The sequence below is a fragment of the Lissotriton helveticus genome, chromosome 1_1, assembly GCF_964261635.1.
Source record: "Lissotriton helveticus chromosome 1_1, aLisHel1.1, whole genome shotgun sequence".
Classification (NCBI taxonomy): domain Eukaryota; kingdom Metazoa; phylum Chordata; class Amphibia; order Caudata; family Salamandridae; genus Lissotriton; species Lissotriton helveticus.
The window spans coordinates 153,796,383-153,822,035 of NC_136057.1; the positions used below are offsets into that span (position 1 = coordinate 153,796,383).

A 25,653-nucleotide genomic window follows, 5' to 3' on the forward strand; every position below is an offset into this window, starting at 1 on the left:
AGAAAACCCAAAACGTGGAACAGGGCCTTCTCAAGCCGGGCTCTGGAACAATCGACAAGAGGTCATTAGGCACAAGAACCTACTATGTTTCAGGAGAAACCTGAAAGCAATCAATCAAATTGAACTTGTAGAGCACAGCTAATCACCTAGGAGGATCTGCAGGCACTAAGAACCTTCTGCTGAGGGAGGGTTCAGTTGAACAGCCAGGACTTGTGTCCTTTCCTGAATTCCTGCAGAGACGATGAGGTGCAGAGGTGAAGGGGTAGGTTGTTCCAGACCTTCGCAGCGAGGTAGGAGAAGGATCGTCCTGCACTGTTGCTTCGGTGGACGCAGGGGGTGTGAGCGAGGGCAAAAGAGGCGGAACGCAGGTGTCTGGAGGGTAGGTGAAAATTCAGGCGGTGGTTGATGTATGCTGGTCCTACTCAGACTATATGAAACAGGATCTCTCTTGCAACACTTGCACCGCCTCTTTGACGTTATTATGTTTCTTGTTACTCTGTGTCCTTTGCAATTTTTGTTACTTAGAAAAAATGCTTTTGCCCTTGTGGCTTGTGTAGCAGTTGGCGGTCTAGTGGCCAACACACGTGCACCCACCACATCCACAGGCCAGGCGTGGCCTGCGGGGATAAATAAAAGGGGGGCGGCCGCTCGTGGTCGTCACTTCCGACCAGGAATCTAGAGTGGCCTCCGTGTGTGTCCTTTGCACGCTCCTGCCCCCGCGCAATATCAGTCAGCCCTATCTATGCCTAAACCCTACCCCCATGGCAAGATACAACACTTGCGATGAGCGGAGGGGGCCCGACCCTCGCTCTCACCATGCGCTGAATGCACACTGCCGCATGAGACAGAGACAGCCGGGCGTCTGCAGTGTGTGCGCGCCACGCACCCACCTCCGCAACGGCCGCGCCTGAGACGGGAGACATCGTGAAAGTCCGTGTGCCAGGTAAGGAGGCACAAAGCCGAGTACCGGACGCCCCGCTAATACGAGCCCAGGCCGGGCTGGATGAGCAGGCCACGCCCCTCCTGGAAGGAGTAGCTCTGGGCCCAACCAGGGTGACGGGCTGCCTGAGGCCTCACCTGGCAGAGCAGAAACGACCGGGATAAGGACTCTGGTGCAAAGCCAGACACACCCAAGAGAGAAACAAAACAAAGACAAAAAGGAAAAAGTAAGGAGAAAGAGGGGTACCATCCATGCACCAGGCAGCAGAGGGAAGGCACACGTGAGTAACAGTGGTTTCACGGCACCCGTCACCGTCACTAACCTGTACAACAGATAGAGGAGGTGAAGGGACACTGCAGAGCACAGGGGAACCAGCCAATAGAGGGCCAAGAGGAAGAGACTGGCCTTAGTGCAGAACACCATGTGGGTCACCCCGCGCCGTCATCCCCGAGTCCCCCGCCAGAGCACGAGGCGCACCACCTACCTGAACACGTTCAGGAGCACCCAAAGCTGGACGCCATTCCAACACACAGCGTCAGGAGTCCTACCGCCCTTCTGCGAGTTGGAAGATCCTGCATCAGCCTCCCCGTTGGAAGATCTGGATCGAACGCCTCAACAACTATTTCGTCGCGATCAGGGAGACGGACGAAGCAGTAAAGAGGTCTTTGCTGTTACACTATGTGGTGGACGAGATTTTCAAGCTCTTCAAGCATCTACTCAACACAGGGCCGGCAGATGACTACGACGCGGCAGTAACAGCGCTAAATGGCAATTTTGATCCGCAGCTAAACCCTGATTTCGAACTCTTCAAGCTCAGACAAGCACGCCAGAGGGAGGGAGAATGTATGGACATGTTCTACGTGCGACTCCGGGAGCTTGCCAGCACATGCACTGATGAGGACCAGCCAAAAGAGATCAGAGCACAACTAATCCAGGGGTGCCAGGACAAGACCTTAAGAGGACTCATATTGCGCAAACCAAGGATCGCGCTTGGGGACATGCTGATACTAGCAAGATCACATGACCTGTCCGCGGCTAGAGCAAACGAGACGGATCAAGCCCTGATTAAGCCCCACGGGAAGTCCGACTCCATCAAGACGGAACGTGCCGATGCCATTCGGACCAAACCCAGAGGAGACACATTCAGAAGACCGAAGGTAGACGCCTCAAAATCAAGATGCGGATACTGCGGCCATGAGCCGCACGCGCCAAAGACTGTCCAGCCCAGGGGAAGACCTGCACCAACTGTGGGATACCCGATCACTTTGCATCTGTCTGCAGAAGGCGCAACAGGAACCAAGAGTGCCACGGGCCGAAGCCCCCAACGCGAGCTGTCCAGCAACTATCAGTAACATACGCTACGTCACCTGAACACACACATAGAAGGCCCCGGAAACACCTGCTGACGGTAGAAGACTCCTCAGAAGAGGAGGAATAGGAAGAAGAGGTATACCTGGTATCCTTCGCAAAAGAACTCAAACAACGCCGCCGGCCACAACCAACATGCATGGTTCACGTCGTGGGAACAGAAGTAAAAGCAGTCATCGACACGGGAGCGATGATGAATGTCAAGGGGCTCCAACAGTACCGACGCCTACGACCTCGCCCTCCTGTGGTACCATCAAAAACCCGGATCTACGCATACGGAGCCGACACGCCCCTCCCACTGAAAGGGATCAGTACCCATCAAAGCAGATGATCTCGAAGTAATGGCAACTATCCATGTCATTGACAGAGAAGCAGACACCCTCATGAGCAGCCACACTGCGGAAGATCATCTCGTTCACAAGAAGGATCCAGACGTACCAAGTAGAAGAGTTACTCAACCAATTCCCCAAACTCTTCCAAGGGCTGGGGTGCATCAAGTGTGACCCAATCAAGCTTCATATAGACAAGTCAATCGCCCCGGTCGCCTAGCGGCATAGGAGAGTCCCATTTCACCTACGGCTACTTGTGGAGAAGGAGCAAGAGGCCCTAGAGGAGCAGGGAGTCATCGAGAAAGTATATGGGCCCACACCCTGGGTGTCCCCGATGGTCATCGCCGAAAAGTCAAAACAGCCTGGGCTATACGCCTCTGCATTGTTATGAGACTCCCAAATAAAGCTATCCGCAGAGAACGCCACATAACACCGACAATGGACGATATCATCGCAGATGTTAATGGGTCCAAGTGGTTCTCAAAAATCGACTTGAACGACGGGTACCACCAGCTGCCCCTATCTGAAGAAAGCCGGTACATCACCACATTCAGCACCCACCTAGGACTGAGGAGATACAAGCGTCTGAACTTCGGGATATCCTCAGCAGCTGAGGTATTCCAGAACACCATACAAGAGCTGCTATCGGGCCTACCCGGGGTGTTGAATGTGAGCGACGATATTCTCATCCACTCAGCGATGGCCGCTGATCACCATAAACACCTCCGCAACACACTAAAATGCCTCAGTGAGTATGGAGCAACCCTACATAAAGACAAATGCCAGTTTTTCCAACCATTCCTCCAATTCTTTGGCTACGTGTTCAACCAGGAAGGCATCCAAGTGGACCCAAGGAAGTCGCAGGCGATTAAGGATGCCCCCGCACCGACGACACCAACAGAAGTACAGAGCTTCCTGGGTATGGCCACGTACTGCGGAAGGTTTGTACCAGGTCTGGCCACCCGAGCAGAGCCGCTGCGGGCCCTTACAAAAACAGATGCAACCTGGCACGGGGGTCCAAGAGAGGAAGAGGCCTTCCAAGGAATAAAGGATGCCCTCCTAGGAGAAGCCATGCTGGCCTACTTTGATCCCGCAAAGCAAACAGAAGTACTGGTCGATGCGAGCCCTGTAGGACTCGGGCAGTATTGGCTCAAGAACACGAACCGGGCCACTGGGCTGCCTTAGCGTTCGCCAGCATGTCCCTCACATCCACGGAATCGAGGTACGCTCAGATTGAGCGAGAGGCACTAGCCATCAAGTGGGCCTGCACCCATTTTCATCTGTACCACAAGGGACAGCCATTCGCCATGGTTACCGACCATCAGCCCCTTGTCCCCCTTTTTAAAGGAACGGCACCTCACCCACCTCCACGCATCGAGAGATGGGCCGTTCAGCTGCAACCATATGAAATGGAGGTGGTATATCGCCCAGGATTCAAGAACCCAGCTGACTTCCTCTCGAGGCACCCCATTCAGACGGCAAAGCAAGAAGAAGCCGATGATTTCGAACAATATGCCTATCTGATATCTCTGGCAGCCTGCCCCAGAGCATGACCCTAGACGACGTGAGAGAAGCTGCCGCCACCAACGCAGTCTACACCAGGACATTGCGTGCTGTGCAAGAAGGATCGTGGACAAATTACCTTCATCAGGCCAACTCGTGGACCCCAGAAGATCATGACACCCATACGAAAATGTGGCGGGTACGTCACGAGCTCAGCGCCACCAGCGGCGACATCCTGCTGAGAGGGTCCAGGCTGGTGATCAAGGGGTAACCAAGATGAAGGCAAGAATGCGAGAGAAGGTCTGGTTCCCGGAACTAGAGGACATGGGGGAAGAGTACGTCCGACGCTGTTCACTGTGCCAGCTGACGAGCGGCCCTGAGTAACCAATCCCAGTCATCACCGAGGAGGCCTGCACCGTCCCGTGGTCCAAAGTGAGCATAGATGAGCATAGAACACGCTTGTGGTCCTAGATGCATACTCAAAGTACCCCATACTAGAACCCGTCGTGTCCACGGCCTTCAACCACGTGAGACCTGTGTTGGAGAAGATCTTCGCCATGTTCGGTTTTCCCCAAAAAGTACGCAGTGACAATGGTCCGCCATTCCAAGGGTCAGAGTTTGCCACGTTTCTCAAACAGCGAGGCATATCTCACCGGCGTGTCACCCCTCAGAGGCCCCAGGCCAACAGGGACTTCGAACGCTTCATGCGCACTTTAAACAAGATGTTCCGCATAGCGGTCGTGGAACAAGCAGACCCGGAACAGCGACTCCACGAGTTTCTAAGGGAATACCGAAGCGCACCTCACTGTACGACCCAGCGGAGTCCGTGGGCCCTCATGCTCCATGGACCCCGCCGAGACCTACTCCCTACCAGCCCAGGGTGGTCGTCACCGCCGCTGTAGGCCGAAGAAGTACAAGAGAGAAGGATACGACACAATCAGGACGCGAGCATCCACCGCCGTGCCACCCTAAGAACGATCCGCACTGGAGCGACAGTCATCCTACGAAACCGACGTCATGGAGGAAAGTTCCGGACAAACTACGAGCCAGGCACCTGGACGGTCACTGCTAACCACGACACCATGGTAACTGCGTGGAGAGGAGACGAAGAATCTAGGAACATCTCATGGTTCAAGGAGCTCCTTTCACAGGTTCAGAACACATCCGAGAGACCTCAAGTGGCCAAACAAGTCCCATGGCCACCGCTACACCCGAAGGCTGGGAGGAGGAGTCGGGAAGTGGCGGAATCACTGAGACCCCGGAGGCAAGCCCCTCACCTCAGCGAGTGGCTTGCTCCGAGGACCCTAGCCTGGATAGCACGGGCGTGCGCACCGGCGCCCAAAGATACAGCCTGAGGCCGAACCCCCGCCCAAGCCCTGAGAGACTATGCCTGCTGAAGGTGTCCGGACACCACCGACGGAGCTCCACGCAAGTACTGATATTATGTATTGGACCTGCTGACATGTTTAAAACATTGGGTTTGTTTTCAGAAAAAGAACTGAGTTGGATAGGGATGTAGCAGTTGGCGGTCTAGTGGCCAAATAAACAAAAAAAGAGAGGTTATGTGAGTTTCAAAAGCCACAAAGAAGGAGCAATGCAACTGGGGAATCACACACCCACTTTGGATGGTTTAGAAGGCCCTCACACACCGACCTGGTCAGTGTCATGCTTCATCATCGGGCCCCACCAAAGAGGCCGAGTGCCTCTTTGGTGTGCTACGACGCCAGGAGACTGCGGAGCTGGTTGTGTGGAAAGGGCGTGCAGTGAGGTATATATTTTAAAAGTGCCTAAAGGGTATCTAAAAAAATATTTTTAATGTGTGATCCCTAAGACACGAATAAAATGAATTATGTGTCTGAATAAGTTGCCAAAGGTAATGGATTGGTTAATTCAGAGTTTATAGTTTAGTCAGTCAACATGTTTCTGCCTTTACAATGGTTTTAATTTACCTAGGCATTCGTCAGGACTAGATAAACCCCGGCGGTATGGACTCTCTAATCATCCACCCTAACCTGGGGACGTGAATGTGAAAAATCAAAAAAGTGATAAAGTGCATAAAAAAGTGGGGAAGAGCGGTTTGCTCATTCCAAAAAACTCCAAAATAGGGAGTATGTCTGCACCTGTAAATGAAACAATACAGACAAACACAAAGAAGACATACATACATCCAATTAATCAAATGTATAGGTCATAGCGTTTGTCCAAGGTGCTCCATAGTTGTGGCATAGATAGTGTTCCCAAATAGACACTAAAGTTAACACCATCCATATAGCCCTGCAGGGATATTACCACTAACTCTGGGTTGGTGAAGTGGAGAATCTTGTGCCTATAACAGACAGTGAGGCTAGAAGGGGTTAAAAACATGATAAAACACTCCATAGGAGGGATCAATGGACCAAAGGTCTGTGACCCCACCGCGATAGTTAAGGATATGATGAATATCTCACTTTATAGGATGGCGCTATTTGCACCATGGGTCTCGGGAGGGGGGTTGGAGCGTACCTGGCACATCCTGAAAATAAAAGCGAAGGTTTTACTACATGCGATCAAATTTTACTTAGCTCGATCGTGTCAATGTTGGTACTGCAAGAAGGGTCAGTACTCACGCCCTCAACGCTCTCAGCCCGCGTCTGCCACCTAGCATACCCTCAGAACCGGACCCCGACGATGGTGAGCGGGGCCGGTAGCTGAATGATAAGTGTTTTTCCGCTGGGCGCCGCTCTTCCGGGTGGGCGTGCCCGGCACCAGAGAGAGGCTTGGGGCACGTCGGCCCTGGAGGACTGGGCGTGACGTGCCTCAGAAAGAGGCTTGGTTTGAAAGGCTGTCCGTTGCCATAGTAGCGCAGTTGCTACCGAGATTACACAGGCTCCCTTCGTTAGTTAGTAAACACCGCGGTGTAATGCGCGACTAAGGTACAAGGATTATTGACCAAAGGGAGAGCGATAGTAAGGGAATAATACCGCCCCCGTTTGTGCAATTATGTAGTTAGAACGCATGAAAGATTACACCAGATGTGATTTGATCAATATACACTAAGAGCGATTTGGCAAGCCGTGATCCTGGGTGGGTATAAGAATGCGGTTAGAGTTGTTGGGCTAATGCAACTAACAATTATCAAGGGTGGGAAGAAACCTCAGGGAGTGATACATTCCACTATGAATCATTGACTTTGCTCACATATACAAATACTGCTAAAACCATACCATGAAAAGAAAGGTAGTTGGAAGTGACAGATAGTTAATTTTCTGCGTGAGTGAAAGGTCAACGTCAGTATTACCCCAGGACAGTATTCCATGGGATGTCATCATTTAAGCCCGCCGTGTTTGTACCTAGACAGTACACCCAGCGCTGCTCTTTCTCAAAGAGTCTCCTGGAGATATTAGTTGTAGCCGTGACTGATTCAATGACTGTCCATCTTATGTCATTAGTGGTGTGGTTACCGTCCAGGAAATGGCGACTCAATTTCGTTGTCGCCTTTTTGCACCGGATATTGCTTCGGTGCTCACAGATACGCTGTTTGACCTTGCGTGTGGTCATACCAACATATCGTAAGGCGCAAGGGCATGTGATTAAATACACCACGTTCGTAGAGTTGCAGTTCGTGTGTGTCACCTGGGTCCAGATTTTACCTTGCTCCAACGAGAGTGATTTTGAGGCCTCCGTCAAGTGACACACACTGCAATCCGAACATGGGTAATGTCCCGTTACATTCGGTAAGCCCCAAGCAGCCGTTACTGTTGGGATTTCCAGTGGTGTCTTTTCTTTCGGCCGGGTATGGACTAAAGCATCCTTCAGACTGCGGCCCTTTTTGAATGAAAAAAGGGGCTTTTCCCAATCTTCCTTGGAGGATTTTATTATGTTCCAATGTTTGTTTATTGTCTTTTTCATGTAGTTAGACAGGCTATTGAAAGTAGTGACGCAAGTGAGAGGAATTGTTGCCTGAATCTTGTTTTTTTCTTCCAGTAAGGCCTCTCTCGGCTGGTTTCTTGCTCTCTTGAAACCTTTGTTAAGGATTGATGTCGGGTAGCCTCTCTCTCTCTCAGTTTTACAGTCAGATCAGAGGATTGTTCTTTGAAATCCGTAATAGTACTACAATTTCTTCTCAATCTGAGATATTGCCCATAAGGAAGGTTTTCCTTGAGGGGGCGTGGGTGAAAGCTGCTGAACTCCAATAGATTGTACTTGGCTGTTGGTTTATGGTGAGTCTTTGTGCTCAAACACGTGCCAGATACAGAGATTACTACGTCCAGAAAGATAATGTCTGATTTGCTGGTGGAGTGGGTGAACCTGAGGTTATTGTCAAGAGTATTGATCCATACCAGGAACGACTCAAGATCGCTGTCACTACCAGTCCAAAGGAGCAAAACATCGTCAATATAACGCTTCCATAGCAACATTGAACGAGAGAAGGCGGTGGATGGTGGCAAGATATACTTAGCTTCGAAATCAGCCACAGAGAGTCCAGCCACACTTGGGGCAAAAGTACTGCCCATAGATGTCCCTGAGCATTGGAGGAACAGCTTATTCTTGAAGGAAAATAAATTTTCTTTTAGTGCTATGGTTGCACAGTCAATGATAAATGATTTGGGTGTCTGATATTCCCACTCAATCGTGTCAAGTGACTCCGCCAGGACCCTGATGGTGTCGTCCTGGGGGATGCTCGTATATAGACTTTCGACATCCAGAGTCACTAAGGTGACTGAGTTTTCACTGAAGGTGATATCTGCTAGGAGCCGTAATAGACTCTTGGTGTCTTGTAGGTAAGTTGGAGTAGCCTGCACTAATGGTTTTAGAAATTGATCGCAGAATCGCGATAGAGGCTCTAAAAGGGAGCCTATCCCTGACACTATGGGACGTCCAGGAGGTGGTAACCTGTTTTTATGCATCTTGGGCAATGTGTAAAAGTACGGTATGATGTTGCTACTACTGTCCAGGAAATCCGCCTCATTTTTAGACACATGTCCGTTATCTTCTGCTTGTCTAACTAGCGTCGTGATCTTTTTGGTTAGGTCATCAGTTGGGTCTCGATTCAGAGGGGTATAGTTCCTAATGTCTTGTAGTAGTATCTCACAGGTTTGTTCATAGTCTGCGGTGTTTTGGATGACAATTCCTCCACCTTTATCTGCAGGTTTTATAGTTATTGTAGTGTCGTCCTGTAATTGTTGGAAAGCTTGGTACTCTGCAGTGGAAAAATTGCCAAATGTTCTACGGTTCTGGCAGGACTCAAGATCTTTAAAAACCGCCTGTTCGAAAGCAGTGAGGAGCAAACCTTTTTCTAGAACCTGAACCTCAATCGGTGTTAATACTCTGGTGGAGAGATTGGTCACTAAACTCACAGCCCGCTCGTTCCTGGTTGGGGATTGTTGCTGCGAGTGTTGTTTGCCACTGAGTCGTCCTCTGCCCAGGACACCCGGTTGCTGCCTCTCCTCTTTCCTCTCCCCCTCCGGCCATTCTCTAAAAAAGGCGGTCTGTATTGGTTCTGGAAGTTGATTGGGGGCATGAAGCCTGGATTCCAGCCCATGTAGGGATATTGAGGTTGTTGATATGGGTAGGGAGGAGGACCCATTCCCATTGGAGGTTGTTGCCATTGCTGATGATGGCTCTGGTTCCCTGGTCTCCCTCTATTGCTGTGAGCAGAGTCATCGTCTGAATAATCAGATTTGCTTGCACCTTTTGCCGGGGGTGTAAAAGTTGTAGCAGAGTAAGGGTAAACTTTTTCAAACTCGAATTTCTTTTGGTCCTTTTGAAGCTTTGATGCTTTAGATTGCATTAAGTTCTCCTTATACTCAGCGAGTTCCTTATTCAACTCATCTAATCTTTTTTTATATCCGGTTATCGTGGCCTTGAAATGAGATTCTGTTTCTCTAATTTCCACCATTAATGCTTCGGAGAGTCTCAGAGCGTTTTTATGATTAGGACGAGCCAGTCACGCGTGCAATGCCACGCGATCATGGCCCAGTCTTTTCTAAAGGTTGCATCATTTAAAAAGATGCGTGGGGCATTGGTGACTAGCAATCCCCGTGGAGCTGTATCGGAGAGGAGGTATTGTTTAAGGATTGTGCCATGTAAAATGGTGCGAATATGTTCACGTTTCTTTTCAGTGAGGTTTTCCCACTCGGTGGTATTGGCTATAGCCTGTGAGATGTGAGGGTCTGCGAATAGAGTGGGATCCGACATGAGTGCCTCCACTTCAGATTCGGAGTATGTCAGGCCCAAGTTCGCCATGGTGAGACCAAAGAAGGAGATAGGAGTGAATAGAATTTAAAACAGGCAATGGTAGGAAATTGATACCTCGCCTGAGATAAGATCAATCTCTCACAGCTGCACGCTGCTAAGTTACAAAACAACAATAGGAGAGGCAGGGAGATTTAAGGAACTCTCTCTTAGTCCCCGGTTTAGTACAAATAAACAAAAAAAGAGAGGTTATGTGAGTTTCAAAAGCCACAAAGAAGGAGCGATGCAACTGGGGAATCACACACCCACTTTGGGTGGTTTAGAAGGTCTAGTGGCCAAAACATGTGCACCCACCACATCCGCAGGCCAGGTGTGGCCTGCGGGGTTAAATAAAAGGGGGGGGCCGCTCGTGGTCGTCACTTCCGACCAGGAATCTAGAGTGGCCTCCGTGTGTGTCCTTTGCGCGCTCCTGCCCCACGCAATATCAATCAGCCCTATCTGTGCCTAAACCCTACCCCCAGGGCAAGATACAACAGCTTTGTCTGGGCTATATAATACACATAATAAATAAAACAAATGTTTTTTGCAGCGGTTGGTTAAGTTCATTTGTGGAGAGTGTTTGGTCTGGCCATCTTGAGACCAATTGGAATACAAATTGGACAGATTGACATTTCATGCCATTGCTGTGCGTTGATTAGTCAATCAGGGTTGTTTTATTCTGCGTACATGAGACTTATCTGTAGTCTTTTGACTCCTGTTGCACGGTTTCTTTTTTTTTGGGGGGGGGGGGGACATGGGATCTGCCACTAGCTTTTTGCTACACACTCAGGGGCACAGCTTCAGGGGGTTGTTACACTACCCTAATAAATGTCTTTTCTGATTAATAGTTGGGTGCTGGGGCTTTCAGTTTGGTATAGCGAGGTGTAGGCTGGAATTCACCAAGAATCTTTACATGCACAGACAAAAACACACACACTCCCTCGCCCCGTCAGTTTTGAAAATCTTAAAACATGTTTATTTTACCAAATATTGTGGTTTCTCTCACATAGGGTCCCTACCTTGCGCCCTGCTTTTCGTGAAATATATTTTAATATTATATGATTGTTGTAAAATCTGAAGCATCCCCCCCAGCCCCCCTTACTGATCACACCACGCCCCTGCACACACCTGACACCCAGAGAACTCTGCACCCAGCCCCGCACGTCCCCCGTATAAGAAGCGGGCCGCCATGCCTCGGACATGTCCCCGTCTTTATCCCACATTCATCCTCCAGGCGTCGAGCCCCCCAGGCTTCCTTACAAGGCAATGCACACTAAGGCTCAGACGTCATTAGGGACGTACGTGCTCACGTCACCGCGGCTCGGCGCAGCCCGCCTCCTCCCTACGTCATAATCTCTTGCTCTGGAATGTACCACCGGCGGGCACGGGGGGGGGGGGGGGGGGGGGAGCCCGTATGTATAGCTGTAAAAACCCCCACAGCCTCGGTGTATGAAGATCCACATGCTGTAACTCATGATTGTCGCCAGGCTGGAGGGATGTGAACTCAGCAGGGTTCCAATGCACCCACCCATGCCGCAGACAGCCCCAGCATCCTCGGAGGTTCATTCTCCGAGCAGCCAATCAGATGGCGAGGATTCTCCCTATAGCTTCAACCCCTGCTCCTGTTTCCATAGCAGCAGAGAGACAGGAAGGCATAGGAGCCACTTACTGAGGGAAGAGGGTGGATCACACCTATAAGAGACACAAACAAGTGGCAAACTGGAGTAACTTTCTTCCTCTGCACTGAACTCTTCATAAATCTAAATGCTAGAGTTAAGGTTACCAGTCTAACCCAGCTAGCTAGGAGGATGGCTCAGTGAGTTGAACGTTTGCAGCTGCGTGGCAGGTGTTACAAGATAACAATCTGGCAGGGCACAGTCAGACATCCATCCTTCTGAGGTGGGTAAATAGAGTTCCTCAAATTGGTTAATAACATCTGGTTTTTACAGCGCCTAATAGTGGCAGCAGTGTGGCACAACACAAAAACATATTATTAATGTTAGAGTGGTGGAATGTGGTTCTGGAGCTCAGCTTAACTAAAGAGACCCTTGGAATATGCAGACTTCCATGAGGCAGTTTGGCATATGGAAGCCAGTGGAGCACCCTGGGAAGAGTCCTGCCAAAGGTGCCATCCTGCAGGTTAAATATGCCTGGCACCCTTTCCCCCAAGATGTCTGCTGCAGGGAGGTGAGGTCCAAGTGCAGCACGTGGCGTCAATACTTGATCTACAGATCTGGAGGTAGCACCTAGCACAAGAAGACCATTCCTCTTCCACTGTTCCTCAGAACCTTTGCTGAAGGTGTTCTATGCATTGTAAATGCAGATCGCACCCTAATATTCTCTTTGCTGCATGTGTCACAGAGGGCTTGAAAGAAGGTCTATCTCAGCATCAAAGAAGATGGCTCTGCCCTGACCAGCTGTACAGACCGAGACCTTCCGTCAGGTCCTTGCAGCTGAGCGAGATCAAGGAAGGAGACTCCCAGGGAGAGAGCAAACAGTCATCACCTAATGTCCGGATCAATCAATTATTTGTAGAGCGCACTAATCACCCATGAGGGTCTCAAGGCTCTGAAGGAGGGTTGGGGGGGGCCTACTGCTCGAACAGCCAGGTTTTGAGGATTCTCCTGAAGGTCAGCAGGTCCTGGCTATGTCGTAGCTGAGTGGGTAGTGTGGTCCATGTCTTGGCGGCGAGGTAGGAGAAGGATCTGCCACCAGTGGAGGTCCAGTGGATGCGTTGGACGGTGGCATGGGCGAGGTCGGCAGAACGAAACTGGCGGTTCGAGGTGTCAAAGGTGACACGTTTATTGAGGTATGCTGGTCCGGCGTTGTGGAGTGCTTTGTGAGCGTGGGTGAGGATCTTGAAGGTGATCCTCTTGTTGACCGGGAGCCAGTGCAGGTCTTTCAGGTGGGTGGTGATGCAGGTGTGGCGGGGTATGTCGCGGATGAAGCGGGCGGAGGCGTTCTGTGTGCGTTGGAGTCTTTTCTGGAGTTTGGCTGTGGTTCCTGCTTAGAGGGCGTTGCCGTAGTCCAGTCTGCTGCTGACGAGGGCCTGGGTGACCGTCCTTCTTGTTCCGGTGGGGATCCATCTGTAGATCTTGCCGAGCATGCTGTCGGTGTTGAAGCAGGAGGAAGAGACTGCGTTGACTTGCTGGGTCATTGAGAGCGACCAGTCCAGGATGAACCACAGGTTGTGTGCATGGGTGGTGGGTGTGGGTGTGGGTGCAGCTCCCAGGGCGGCTGGCCACCAAGAGTGGTCCCAGGCGGAGGGTGTCGAGCCGAGGATGAGGACCTTTGTCTTGTCTGAGTTAAGTTTCAGGCGGCTGTTCTGCATCCAGTAGGCGACGGCCTTCATTCCTTTGTGGAGGTTGGTTTTGGGGGTGGCGGGGTTCTTGGTGAGTGAGAGGATCAGCTGAGTGTCGTCGGCGTAGGAGACTATGTTGAGGTTGTGCGAGAGGACGATGTTGGCGAGCGGTGCCATGTAGACATTGAAAAGTGTAGGATTGAGGGATGATCCTCGGGGCACTCCGCAGATGATCTTGTTGGCTTCCGAAGGGAATGGGGGGAGGTGAAGCCTCTGGGTTCTGTCGGGGAGGGAGGAGGTGGTCCAGTCCAGGGCTTTGTTGCGTGTTCCTGCGTCGTTTAGGGGTGTGCACAGGGTGTGGTGGCAGACGGTGATCACTACGGCACAGGCCTAGATTCACCTACACAAAAGGTTAAACACAGTATAGAAGTGCAGGGCTCTTTGGAGATGCCTTTCCACTCAACCTACAATATGTGTCAATACGGCCCTTTAGTATGTTCACATAACCACGTCACCCCGCAAACTCATTACAAGGCTTTACTCGCTTACTGTGACAACCTCCCCAACAAACACGGAACGTGCCCGTGGTGCATGGGCGGCTGACCTGCCCTCTGGGCTGACTGAGGACCCGTGTCAATACTGCTGCAAGCAGACCGGAAGACTCTCCCCCAACTACAGACTGAGACAGATACATCTCAATTTTTTACATAGACTTTACTGCACCCCCTCGGCCCTCCACAAAATGGGCTTAGATGCTGACGCAAACTGTGTGAGATGCTCTGTGCCAGACACCACGTTTACATACCTGGCCTGGACATGCCCTAAAGTGGCTGACTTCTGGAAAGCGGTGTGTGAAGTTACTACCGCCTTTATCTTAGACTGCGTTACATCTTACCAGCTCACGTGTTTACTTGGGCATGTTAAAGCAATTCCCGATGCCAGTCGCCACCTAGTGGCGATGCTACGGATATTGGCAAGGAGATGGGTGGAGAATCATTGGGGTCGTAAACCAGCACCGTTGACTAAGCCGTGGCTTGTTGATGCAGCACACTGCCAAACACACCTGACTGAGTACTGGAACCTCATGCCCCTTGCAAGCTGCCCACACAATATTTGGGCCCCCCTGGTGGTGTATCTTCACCGACTGGACGACCCTGACGAACATATGAACTCCTCTAGCATGACCGCCCAACATATATTACCCTGAGTTTTCGTGTGTAGCAGTTCGCTACTCTAGATATAGGCTCACACATGCTTCTGGACATATATCTGCCGGCAGGTCTCGTTTGTGCCCACTTTGCCACTTCATGCACTGCCTGTCTGTTTGCATAACTGTAATGTTGCCACAATGTACCGTAACTCTGTATGCTGAAGCATGCCAAATTCCGTATAAATAAAGTTTGAAAAAAAGAAAATCTACGATATGTAAGCTGAGTTGGGGTGTCTAGGTAAGTGGTTCTTAACCTTTTGACTTCTGAGGAACCCCATTTAATTATTACTGGAACCCGGGGACCCCCACTTCATCATTACTGGAACATGGGGACCCCCACATTCATTATTGGAATTACACAGACACCCCCACTGAGTCGTTACTGGAAGCCGTGGACCCCAGCCTTAGCATTGTCGATGATTTGAACCACAAAACAATACACAAAAAATACAGATAAAAGCATCCATCAAACAATTACACAAATTATGCCACATTTTATTTAATTTGCAAACACATACACGTTAAAAACAAATCAACACTTTAAATATAATAGATAGGTTGGAGCTTTTCTAAATTCAATTCGGGCCACTCATAATGCATGCTATATTCTGTTTGGTGCACTTGCACTGCTCCCACGAATCAATCTGAGGATATAAATTACATTTTTAGCCAGGAATTTCGAATTCCTTCACATTAACCGTACGTTTTAAAATGTTCAATTGTACATATAGCTTCTTTATTATATACACTTTATTAATCTATTAATATTATTACATTTTCTAAGTAGTCGCGGACCCCCTGAGGAGGCTTTGCGGACCCCCAGATGTCCCCAGACTACAGGCTGGGAACCACTGATCTAGGAGAAGCAGAGTTCAGAGCCTCACCGGCTGCCTCACAGACCACGCAAGGAGATCGTTTTGCAGCGAGAGCTTTGCAAGCTTCCCAATGCACTGTGATAATCACATTGTGAGAAAGTTTCCACCAATGCTCATACATGCGCACTGTCAGGTGTGCACAGTGAATGCTATCTAATATCAGCAAGCACTTCTACAGGTTGTACGAGTGTCTATGGGGTACCTGGTCCTTGTGTAAGGGTAGGCGTTCCACGACTCCTCCTCCACCTGCAACGCAGCCTTGGGAAGCAGTGCCCGGAACCAGCTGGGGATGTGAGATCCCACATGGTAGATCTTGTGTGTGTACTGGCCAGATCCTCCTGGGCCGTTGGTGTAAGGTCGGTTCTCTAAAATCTCCACGCCACTGCCCTCTCCACTGGATTCCTCCCGGCTCTTTTTCTGCAAGGAAGAAACACAAAAATAATTTAAAGTCAATGATAAGTGAATCCTGTTTTTTTACTTTCCTCTACACTGTTCTTGCAATGCAGACTTTCCATCTGTAGTGGGATTTAACACAGAGTGCTGCACATATGGGGCCAAACAAGCCCTTTCCCAGGGGCTGAGGAAAATCACCCCCACCTGTCCTATGGAAGAACGTCTCTTAAGTAGAGTGCATCATAAATCATATTGGATGGCTGTATATCACCCACAGACACACAGGCAGCCCTCACCACTTTGAACAGGTTCCACACCGAGCCTGGGATTGCATAGCGCCTGGTAAAAGCATGCATTCAAAACCCAGCACGGAGCCTGGGATTGCACAGCGCCTGCTGAGAGCCTGCGTTCAAAGCCCAGCACTGAGAGCGAAACAGAGGGCAGAAAACGAGCAGGAAATGCAAAACAGAGCAATAAACGAGGAGAGGAGGAACAAATATCGGACAGAAAAATGAGCAGAAGAGGCAAAATGGAGGTCAGAGAAACTAGCAGAAACTGCAGAACAGAAGGCAGAAAAATAAGCAGAAAAGGCAAAAAAGAGGGCAGAAAAACGAACAGAGGAGGCACAAACAGAAGCCAGTAGGCAGACAGACAGCAGAGGGTAGCAGACTGTGGGCAAGCTGGACAGGAGAACTGCAGCAGGGGGAGCTGGCACAGGGACCTGCTCAATGGGGTTGTACTGCGGCCTCTAATAACTAGGTCCAGGGGAGAGGATGAGTCACTGGGTGGAGGGAGGGGGGGGAAAGGCAGGAGGAGGGAAGAAACAAGCAAATAAAGGCAAAACAAAGCAGAAGAAGGCAGAAAAGGCAAAAACAGAGGGCAGAGAAATGAGCAGGAAAGATAAAGCAGAGGACAGAAAAACAAGCAGAAAAGGTAAAACTGGGCAGAACCACGAGCAGAAACAAGCAAAACAGTGGTTAACAGGTAGGCAGCAGAGGGTAGCAGACTGTGGGCAAGCTGAACAGGAGAACTGTTACAAGTGTAGCTGGTACACAGTCCTGCTCAATGTAGCACTCCGGCCACCATTAAGTAGGTCCTGGGGAAACATCAGGAGGAGGGAAATGGCGAGAAGAGGGAAGAAACTAGCAGATCAAAGCAAAACAGAGCAGAAGAGGGCAAAAGAGGAAAGAAAAACAAGCAGCATAGAAAAAACAGGGCAGAGAAACAATCAGAAAAGGTAAAACAGAGGGCAGAAAAACTAGCAGGGCAGTCGAAACAAAAGGAAGAAAATGAGTAGAAATGGCAAAGCAGACGGCAGTAAAACAAGCAGAAAAGGCAAAACGGGGCAGAAAAATGAACAGAACAGGCAAAACAGAGGGCAGAAAAACAAGCAGAAAAGGCAAATAGAGGGCAGAAAAATGAGAAATAGACAAACAGAGGACAGAAAAATTTGCAGAAAAGGCAAAACAGAGCAAGAAATGAGAATAGGAGGCACAAAAAGAAGACAACAGGTAGACAGGCAGCAGAGGGTAGAGTACTGCGGGCAAGCTGGACAGGAAAACTGTTGCAGGGAGAGCTGGCACGAGGGCCTGCTCGTAATAGAAATTAAGTTTAGGGGAGAGGAGTTGGCCTAACGGCTAGGCCGCTCGACCTCGGACCTGGGTTCGAGTCTCGGTAACGACGCCAAAACCTCCTGTGATTCTGGGCAAATCACTTAATCTCCCTGTGCCTAAAATGAATGTGTGTCCGTCCTCATGTAACGTAACTGGTGCTATGTAAAGCGCTCTGATACCTGATTCGGTTCGGGTCTAGTTCGCGCTATATAAAACTCTGCTAAAAAAAAAAAAAAAGTTTAAACATCAAGGAGATAGACTCACTTGAGGCAACCCAGATCCTTGGGAAAATATTAACTGTAGGTAAAACATTAGAAACCACACAGGTTTTAGTGTCTTAGATTAGAAGTTTATAAAGTGCCAGGTTACTCCAATGGAGTGTCCCGGCGCTAAGAATTCTTCCCCCTCGTCAGTAGACCAAAAAAGACTCCACCACCTGCAACACAGTTCAGTTGTCAAGGATTTCCTGAAAACCCAAGTTTTTAGCTTCCTACCGAACAGCACTTCTGAGGGCTGCATCCTAAGAACAAGCAGCAGCTGGTTACACATTTTTGTTGCAAGAAAACGAAACAATCTTCCTCCCTACCACGCTCTTTGAACTTTTGGGATGGTCATCCTTGCAGTAGCCGAAGACCTAAGACTCCTATTAGGCCTATCAGGTTTAATTGAAGGAAACAGGTAGGGAGAGCCTTTCTCGTTTAAAATTGTATGGCAGAAGCATAGGGCTTTAAAAGGCACTCTGTCCTGTACAGGGAGCCAGTGCAGCTCTACAACAGCTGCCCCTAAAGTGGAGCACCTTGGAATGTTAACATATGGGCCGCAGTATTCTGTACTCTGCAACATTCTCATTATACCTTTGGTAGCTACAATATATAAAACATTGCAGTAATCCATGCAGGAAACAAATCACTGCTAAGATGATGTTTTTTTTGCTGCCTGTGACATGAAATTTAAGATTGTACACTGTACCTTCAAAATGCCAAAACAAGTGCCGCCCAGGGATGAAATTTGTTCATCAAAAGACAATGTAGTATCAAACCACACCCCTAGATTGTTTATCTTAGTTTTAGGGACCATGTTAAGCCCTAATTCAGGAGGCCATCTACACCAGATCGAAGGTTATTTGCCTACCACTAAGATGTCGGTCTCTCCTGCATTTAGTTGCAAACAGCTAGATTTCATCCAGTTAGCCGGATCTACCAAACATGCTCCGAGCTTAGAAGCGGCCTCAGCTGATTATCACACAGGAACAGAATGAAGCTGAGTGTCATCAGCATATGATACTAGCTTCACCCCATGGTTAGCTACTACGTCTGCTAGCAGGCGCATATAGACATTAAACAGGGTCAGACACACTGCTGTGGAACCCCTTGATTTGAAAGGCCTTTGGAAAACTTGAACGGACCGGTCTTGTGGAAAATCGATGATCCAATCCAAAGTACCACACCTCACTCCTATTTCCCACCGACCAAAATTCATATCTGCCGCCTCATGCACATATTTTTGTTATTGTCCATTTATGTGGACGCCAGGTGTCTGACCTTCCTAAGCCCGTACTCTCACACTTTTTGTGTCCATATGCAGGTGCTTCTCACTTTCCGTCATAGTGGATAGAAGCAATCCTCTCGAGTGACTCCATGACTTTAGAGGAGCGGCTTCCCTGAAAATAACTCATGATAAAGGTGCCAATTTCTCTGCTCTGCTGAACTCGCCCTGTGCTGCCCTTACAGCAAATTAGTACCTTGGGTCAGCGGCAGCAGGACTGCTATTATGTGGCAATATCCGTGGCCATGGGCATTTGGCCCTGAAAGTTCCTCCTCCCTTACTAAAGCTTTTGTGATTATCTTCAGTGTGAAATCTGAGAATGTCCAAAGCCTCTCATGAGTTTCAAACTTTCTAAAATTTGACTGCAATTTTTAAAAATTTCAGGAATTATTGAACAAATCAAGAATCAGAGGCATACTTCGAAACCTTCTCTTTTTACTATTTGTGACACGTATTTCGATGGTCCGTAGTTGAGCGCCCTCACTTGTCGGTGGCTGGAACCAACACCCCCTATTAGAGGCTCTGCTGCAACAACCCACCTGGTGCCCACCAGGAAGCTCCGGACCACCCCACTCTGCACCAGCCGAGCCCGGGCCGGGCTAACCCGAACCAAGACCACGAGGATGTCCCCCCGGGGACTGGGACCCGAAGTCCAGTGCCCAAAGAACCTCCTCGATGAACCAGCCGAAGCCTGCAGACTCATAACCAGGGGCCACCCCAACCGCGACCAGCCGAGGGTAAGCTTTTCCGACCCCCAAAGACACCCCTGCACCTGGCACCCCGCGGCCCTCTCTCTGGTAGCATTTATCTGGTGGCATTTATCTCTGCCTCAGCTGCATCCCCTGGCACCAGCAAGCACCAGGGACTAAGAGGAGCACAGCTCCTACAGTATAGTCTTGCATTGTTCCACACAAGTTAGAACTGTATTTGGGCGAGGATATCAGCAGTCCTGCGCATGCACCTACTTGACTAGTGCCTGATCAAGTCGATATGTAAATCCTACAAAAATATTCGTAGGGAGCTTCTACTTTCAGATACATAGTCATCAACGCACATATTAAGCAATCACATTTAAGATCAGCATTCTGCAACAACAAAAACCACCATTGGTACAATAATATAATATCTCACAATTTTTTTTTTACATCATACAAAGTGTTCTCATCAAACTTTCAAATATTCAGGAGAGCTTAGAATTATTGTCAGATTGTTTAACTCACAAGTTTTTTTTAACATTTAAAATTATTATTTATATTATAAATTCCCAGATGTTCAATGTTTCTTAACTAAGACTTTTTTCAGCCAACACGTGTTTCACAGCTTTCACATGCCGCCTCTTCAGGGCTAAACACTATCAATATAAAATGGGTAGAGTGACTGTTCTGTTTTGCCTTTCTGCTCATTTCGCTGCCCTCTGTTCAGCCTTTTCTGCTTGTTTTTCTGCCCAGTTTTGTCTTTTCTGCTTGTTTTTCTGCCTCATGTTTTGCCTTTTCTGCTCGTTTTTCTGCCCTTTGTTTTGCCTTTTCTGCCTTCTGTTTTGCCCTCTGCTACTCTGTTTTGCCTTTTCTGCAAGTTTTCTGCCATCTGTTTTGCCTTTTTCTGCTGGTCTTTCCGCCCTGTTCCCTGCCGTTTCCTCAAGCCCCGTCTAGAGGGAGCTGTGCTCTACAAATGCAGATTGATTGATTTGATTTTAGATGCTGATTTAACACAGTTTTTTGGATTATATTCCAGCATGCAAAAGCACATTTTTTAGCTACTTGGAATCTTTCTCCATCGTGAGTAACTTCTGTGAATTAATAAACAAAGTTATGCGACCTATGTGTGGGACCCCAGAACACATCTTTTTTAAAAAGAAATGTATATTTCAATAAATATTTTTAGTTCAAAACTCGTACCAAATTAAAAAAGTACTATTTTAATCATATTTTAATAGCATTAAATCCAGAAGACCATACATAAAATCCACACTTAAAGTAAAAGTGGGCCAAACAGCCACGACCCTCACTAGAGAGAATTTGTGACATTGTCACCTCACAGCAACCAAGTCCTCCATTATCCCAGAGTGCAGTGCCCCGGCATTTATCAGAAAAGTCTGACGCTAATGCCCCAGCTAATCTCCTGGTGAACCAGGAAGGCTGTGCATTAGTGAATTCTAAGAGGGATTAGAAAAGCCTCCACCTCGGGGAGGTAAAACAAGGGACGATAGATCAAACCACGGATGGATGGCGCGATGACCACTAAAGAGGCGCTTTGCAGGATAAACATTCAATGGTATATTAAGACACTGGCTCAAAGTCTAAGCAAGCTTTTGTTCTCTAAAAGGGAAAAAAGCTTTCTCACTAGATTTGAAAATCCCCTCCCTGATCATGAGGATGTTGAACTTTTACCAAGGCAGTTAAAAAAGTACCATCTCTCATTCACGCAATATTTCTGGGATGACCTGAGCATGTTTGCACTGATGGGGCCAATTATGGACCACTCTCATCTGAAGCATTCTTGCCATCAGCTGATGCCAGATTTGCAGAGCTTCAAGAGCGCCTTTGGGATCTTGCACCAATGTGATTGTACAGATACGGTCTTGTCTGAATTGTTACATTACAATGATGGGAGAAAGTATTTTAGAGCAATGGGTACAGCTCCCTGTTCCAGAATACTGAAGTGGATTTTTTTTCATCAATCATTCACTGGGCACCACTCCCATCATTAATGCATCCTTTTCTTTGGATGTCTCTTTGAATAAGACTCTTCACATCACGCTTTGTTTTCTCCTGGAGCCGCTAGAGGAGAGACTGGAGATTGTGGAAATCAAGTTTGCTAGAATTTGTGGTCATCTGGTTATCCGGCATAGCCGAAGAGGTCTCATGTGCAGACGGGCGAGGTGTAGTACTCATTGCAGGGAGCCATCTAACCGAATAGAGAAAATGTGTATGGCCATAGGGTGAAGATTTCGTTGTATTCAGAAAAAACCAGTGTAGAGAGACAGAGTGGAGAAGCGTGGCTCAATGGTTAGAGCGGCAGACCCTGATGCAGAGGTCTGGCCTGGGACCAGGGTTCAATTCCCGCCTCGGCGGCTCTTGGACTCAATCTCCTCGGACCTGATAATTCTCGCCTCGGTGCCTAGTCTAATCATGGGTCCCACTCTGTGACTCTGGGCAATAGCTTGCTGAATCTCCACAACGGCCCCAGCAGCGCTGGGATGCCTGGCTTCACCTTGGCTTCACTGGCTTCACCACTGGCTTCACTCCTGGGCACCTTGGTGCCCAGAAGTGTACATTTCACATGGAAAAGCCAGGAAGGGTTCCACAGCGGTATGAGTGCAGCGCCGCGACGCCCCATCGCGTGGGCCGCCGTGCGCTTTACAAGTACAACACATTTACATATGCACACCAAAGAAACAATCTTGCACAATTTCTCTAAAGAATGGACCCAAAATACTCAACTCATTGGACTGGAATAAAAGTTTGATGTCCAGTGATTCGCCTGGAGACATGCATATTGCCCTAGATTTGCCATAGTCTTAGTAGCTTGCCTTGTGAGGAGGCTTTAAATAGCCGGTGATCCATATATAAATGTATCGTTTATTTTTCTTTGAGGATGGTCACTACCATAACAATGCAATTTAAGACTAATAATTGAAAGGGCCCTGAGGCCAAAGGATAGACTCTTGCATTATTAATATTTGTTGGTGTTGAAAAGTTTCCAGGCTCTTTTACAGTCCTAGGGAAACAGAATAAATGTGTGCCCCAACCAAATAATTCCACATTTCTTCCACCCCCAAAAATGTAATGCATAGTTGGTGCTTTATGAAGGCCATCATAGGCAGTTGCCTGAGGGCACAACACAAAAGGCCACTAGAGGGTGCTAAACGTAATGAAATGGCCTTCTTGCTACAGTATTGTGAGCAACCAAATGACAAACTATCACCCGTGGGGCTAGGAAAATCCTCGTGCCAAAGATGGTTTATTGAAATGTAGTTGTATAAGGGCAGTTTGTTATCAACACACAAAACGTACATAGGTTACACACAGTAAAAGGATATGGCTATAAATGAGCAACAATTTGGAGTTCATTCAATTCCTTGCTTGTTGCATTTTAACGTGCCCCTCTACCCCCAATTCCTCGTGTAACACTGTGCAGTAATGTTATTACCACACTTCGCATTGCAACAGGATTTAGCATATGGCACAACAATGGGGAAGTGTGACTTTCTCCAGTAAGGAAGTCAGAAGTTTGACCCTTGCACATCTATTGCACACATCCAGCCACACTGCAACAGATGTGGAAAGAGCTGGTGTAATACAAGTATCCTGAAGCCTTTTTCTGTCCCATAAGTTCACAGATTGTACATCAACTATGGAGTTATATTCTTCCCTTCAACAGCTCTCTTCTTCATAACATAACAGAGTATGTTGCATAGTTTTTCTCAGCTTTGGAAATGCGCTGCCCTATTTGGAGAAGGATGTCCCCTCCCTGACCCAGCAGGTCTGATGGGAATGGATGGACATTTGGAACAGGCAAATGTAAATGGGTGTGGGAAAGGCATGGGTTATATAAGTTGTTCTATACCCAGCATGTATTGATCTTGGCAAACTATGCCAGGCTGATATATAGTTTTCAACTCCCATTCTACACAAAGAGAGGGGAAGAGAGGGGTTCCGGTCCAGCATACGTCCTCTCAAACAGGACAGGTCCATAAACGGGTGTGCAGTTCCGTAGTGAACGTCCAGTATGTTCTCTTTTGGTAATAGGGCCAACTGAGATCATAAAGGGTGTCCTTTCTGGAAGCAGAAGCCCTCACCCACCAAAAGGTGCCATGCTTCCTCATTGGGCTGTGCTCCTCGTCGGACTGGCGACGCAGTGCCAGACGAGCCCCTCGAAGGCGCTCTTTGCAGGAGATATTTTTATTTGCCTTGCAGTACGAAATCTCAGATATAAACTCTCAAGGTTTTTGTGAGGGAAAGGCATCTGAGAAGGCAAAACTGCCAAAAGAATGAAAAGATAACAATTAACTAAAGGCACCCATTGTTTTTATTTTATTTTAAAGGATTCCAACGGGGCCTTTAAGATTAAAATATGGAGGACCCCAGAGTTCAAAGAAAGTTGGTCAACATGTTTCTTGCCCATTTTGCCCCCTACAGGATCAATGGTAAGTCATCAGGACCAGGAAAGGAATGCCCAATCTCCATCAGTGGGCTACCAAATAAGGGGGGGGATTGAAGCCCACCTGAGTTCACCTACGAATGGTGTCCTAATGTACTATTTAAATGGTAGCCACTTACTCCCCACTACAACAGATACAGTTCTACTGACGCGTATGACCCAGAAATCAAACAAACATGAAACACAGCATATAGAGAGGATAATCAATTCACTGTGACTTGCCAATTCTGTGCCTCACGGTTGATGATCGCTGAGTGTTCATCCACATGAAGGGCTGCAAAAGTGGACGCGAGTGGCGTCAGCTTTTCAGCGTTCCACCATAACGATAACTATATTTTTAAAACACCATGTGTAGGCAAAATTTTAATCACACTCATCTGCCATATTGTCAGGTAATTATTTTTCTCACATGAACCCAGAAGTAGTCAGGCCCTTCGTAGCCCATGGGAAGAGGAGTCATAAATTAGCCATTTATAGGGTGGTAAATTTGTAGTCACCAATACCGGTGATCTATTGGGGTATGTCCCCTATGGACCCAGTTTTAATCCCACTCACTCGCTCAAATTTAAGTCCTTGAGATGCGTATACCGGTCTCGATGGTCGTGGGCACGTGTACGCTGAGGACGCAACAACGAATTTGAGGCCATCTCTCCCAACCCACCAGATCTCATCATCACGCGTGTGTGGCTGTGACGTCACGGTGTTAAAATGGTGCTTTTACTCGAGTCTTGTTAATGCAGCCTCTCTGTGGACACAAGCTCCTATCCACTATGGGCGTCATCTCAAGAGAACAAGTCCCCGTTATGGGAAATTTGTTTAAAAAAATTAATCCCCTCTATACCAAATCCCGGCAGTTCTTGATGTCCAAAGTTTGTAAACAAAACATTTTCAAATAGCTATGTAATTTTCAGACTAAAAAAAATAGAGGACTTTTTTTCAGTAATCTTTTTACTTTCTCAATCTATGGAGCATTTTTACTGAGTCACAGCAACCAGAGTGGGTTTTGGCTCCAACCAGTTGAGTGCTGGTCTTTCACTCCATGCTATTGGCTCGCTGACATATCATTCCGCCTCCTTTGGAGAGTTTGCCCAGGAATGCATGAGAACTACTTTACATCTCAAAAGGATTCAGAATCTTCACAGTTTGTATTCTTTATTCCAAACATGCATTGTGTACATAAAGCAATCATTTTGATTTGTTTTT

The 25,653-nt window shown here is 48.2% G+C and overlaps 1 protein-coding gene across 2 annotated transcripts in view; it reads right to left on the reverse strand.

The window, feature by feature from the left end:
* PITPNM1 (phosphatidylinositol transfer protein membrane associated 1) overlaps positions 1 to 25,653 on the reverse strand; it is a 318,418-nt gene that overhangs the window by 145,886 nt on the left and 146,879 nt on the right. For both annotated transcript variants that reach the window (XM_078659290.1, XM_078659289.1), the window contains exon 3: positions 15,942 to 16,156. In XM_078659290.1, coding sequence (XP_078515416.1) covers positions 15,942 to 16,156 — 215 coding nt within the window. The remainder of the gene's footprint in view (positions 1 to 15,941; positions 16,157 to 25,653) is intronic.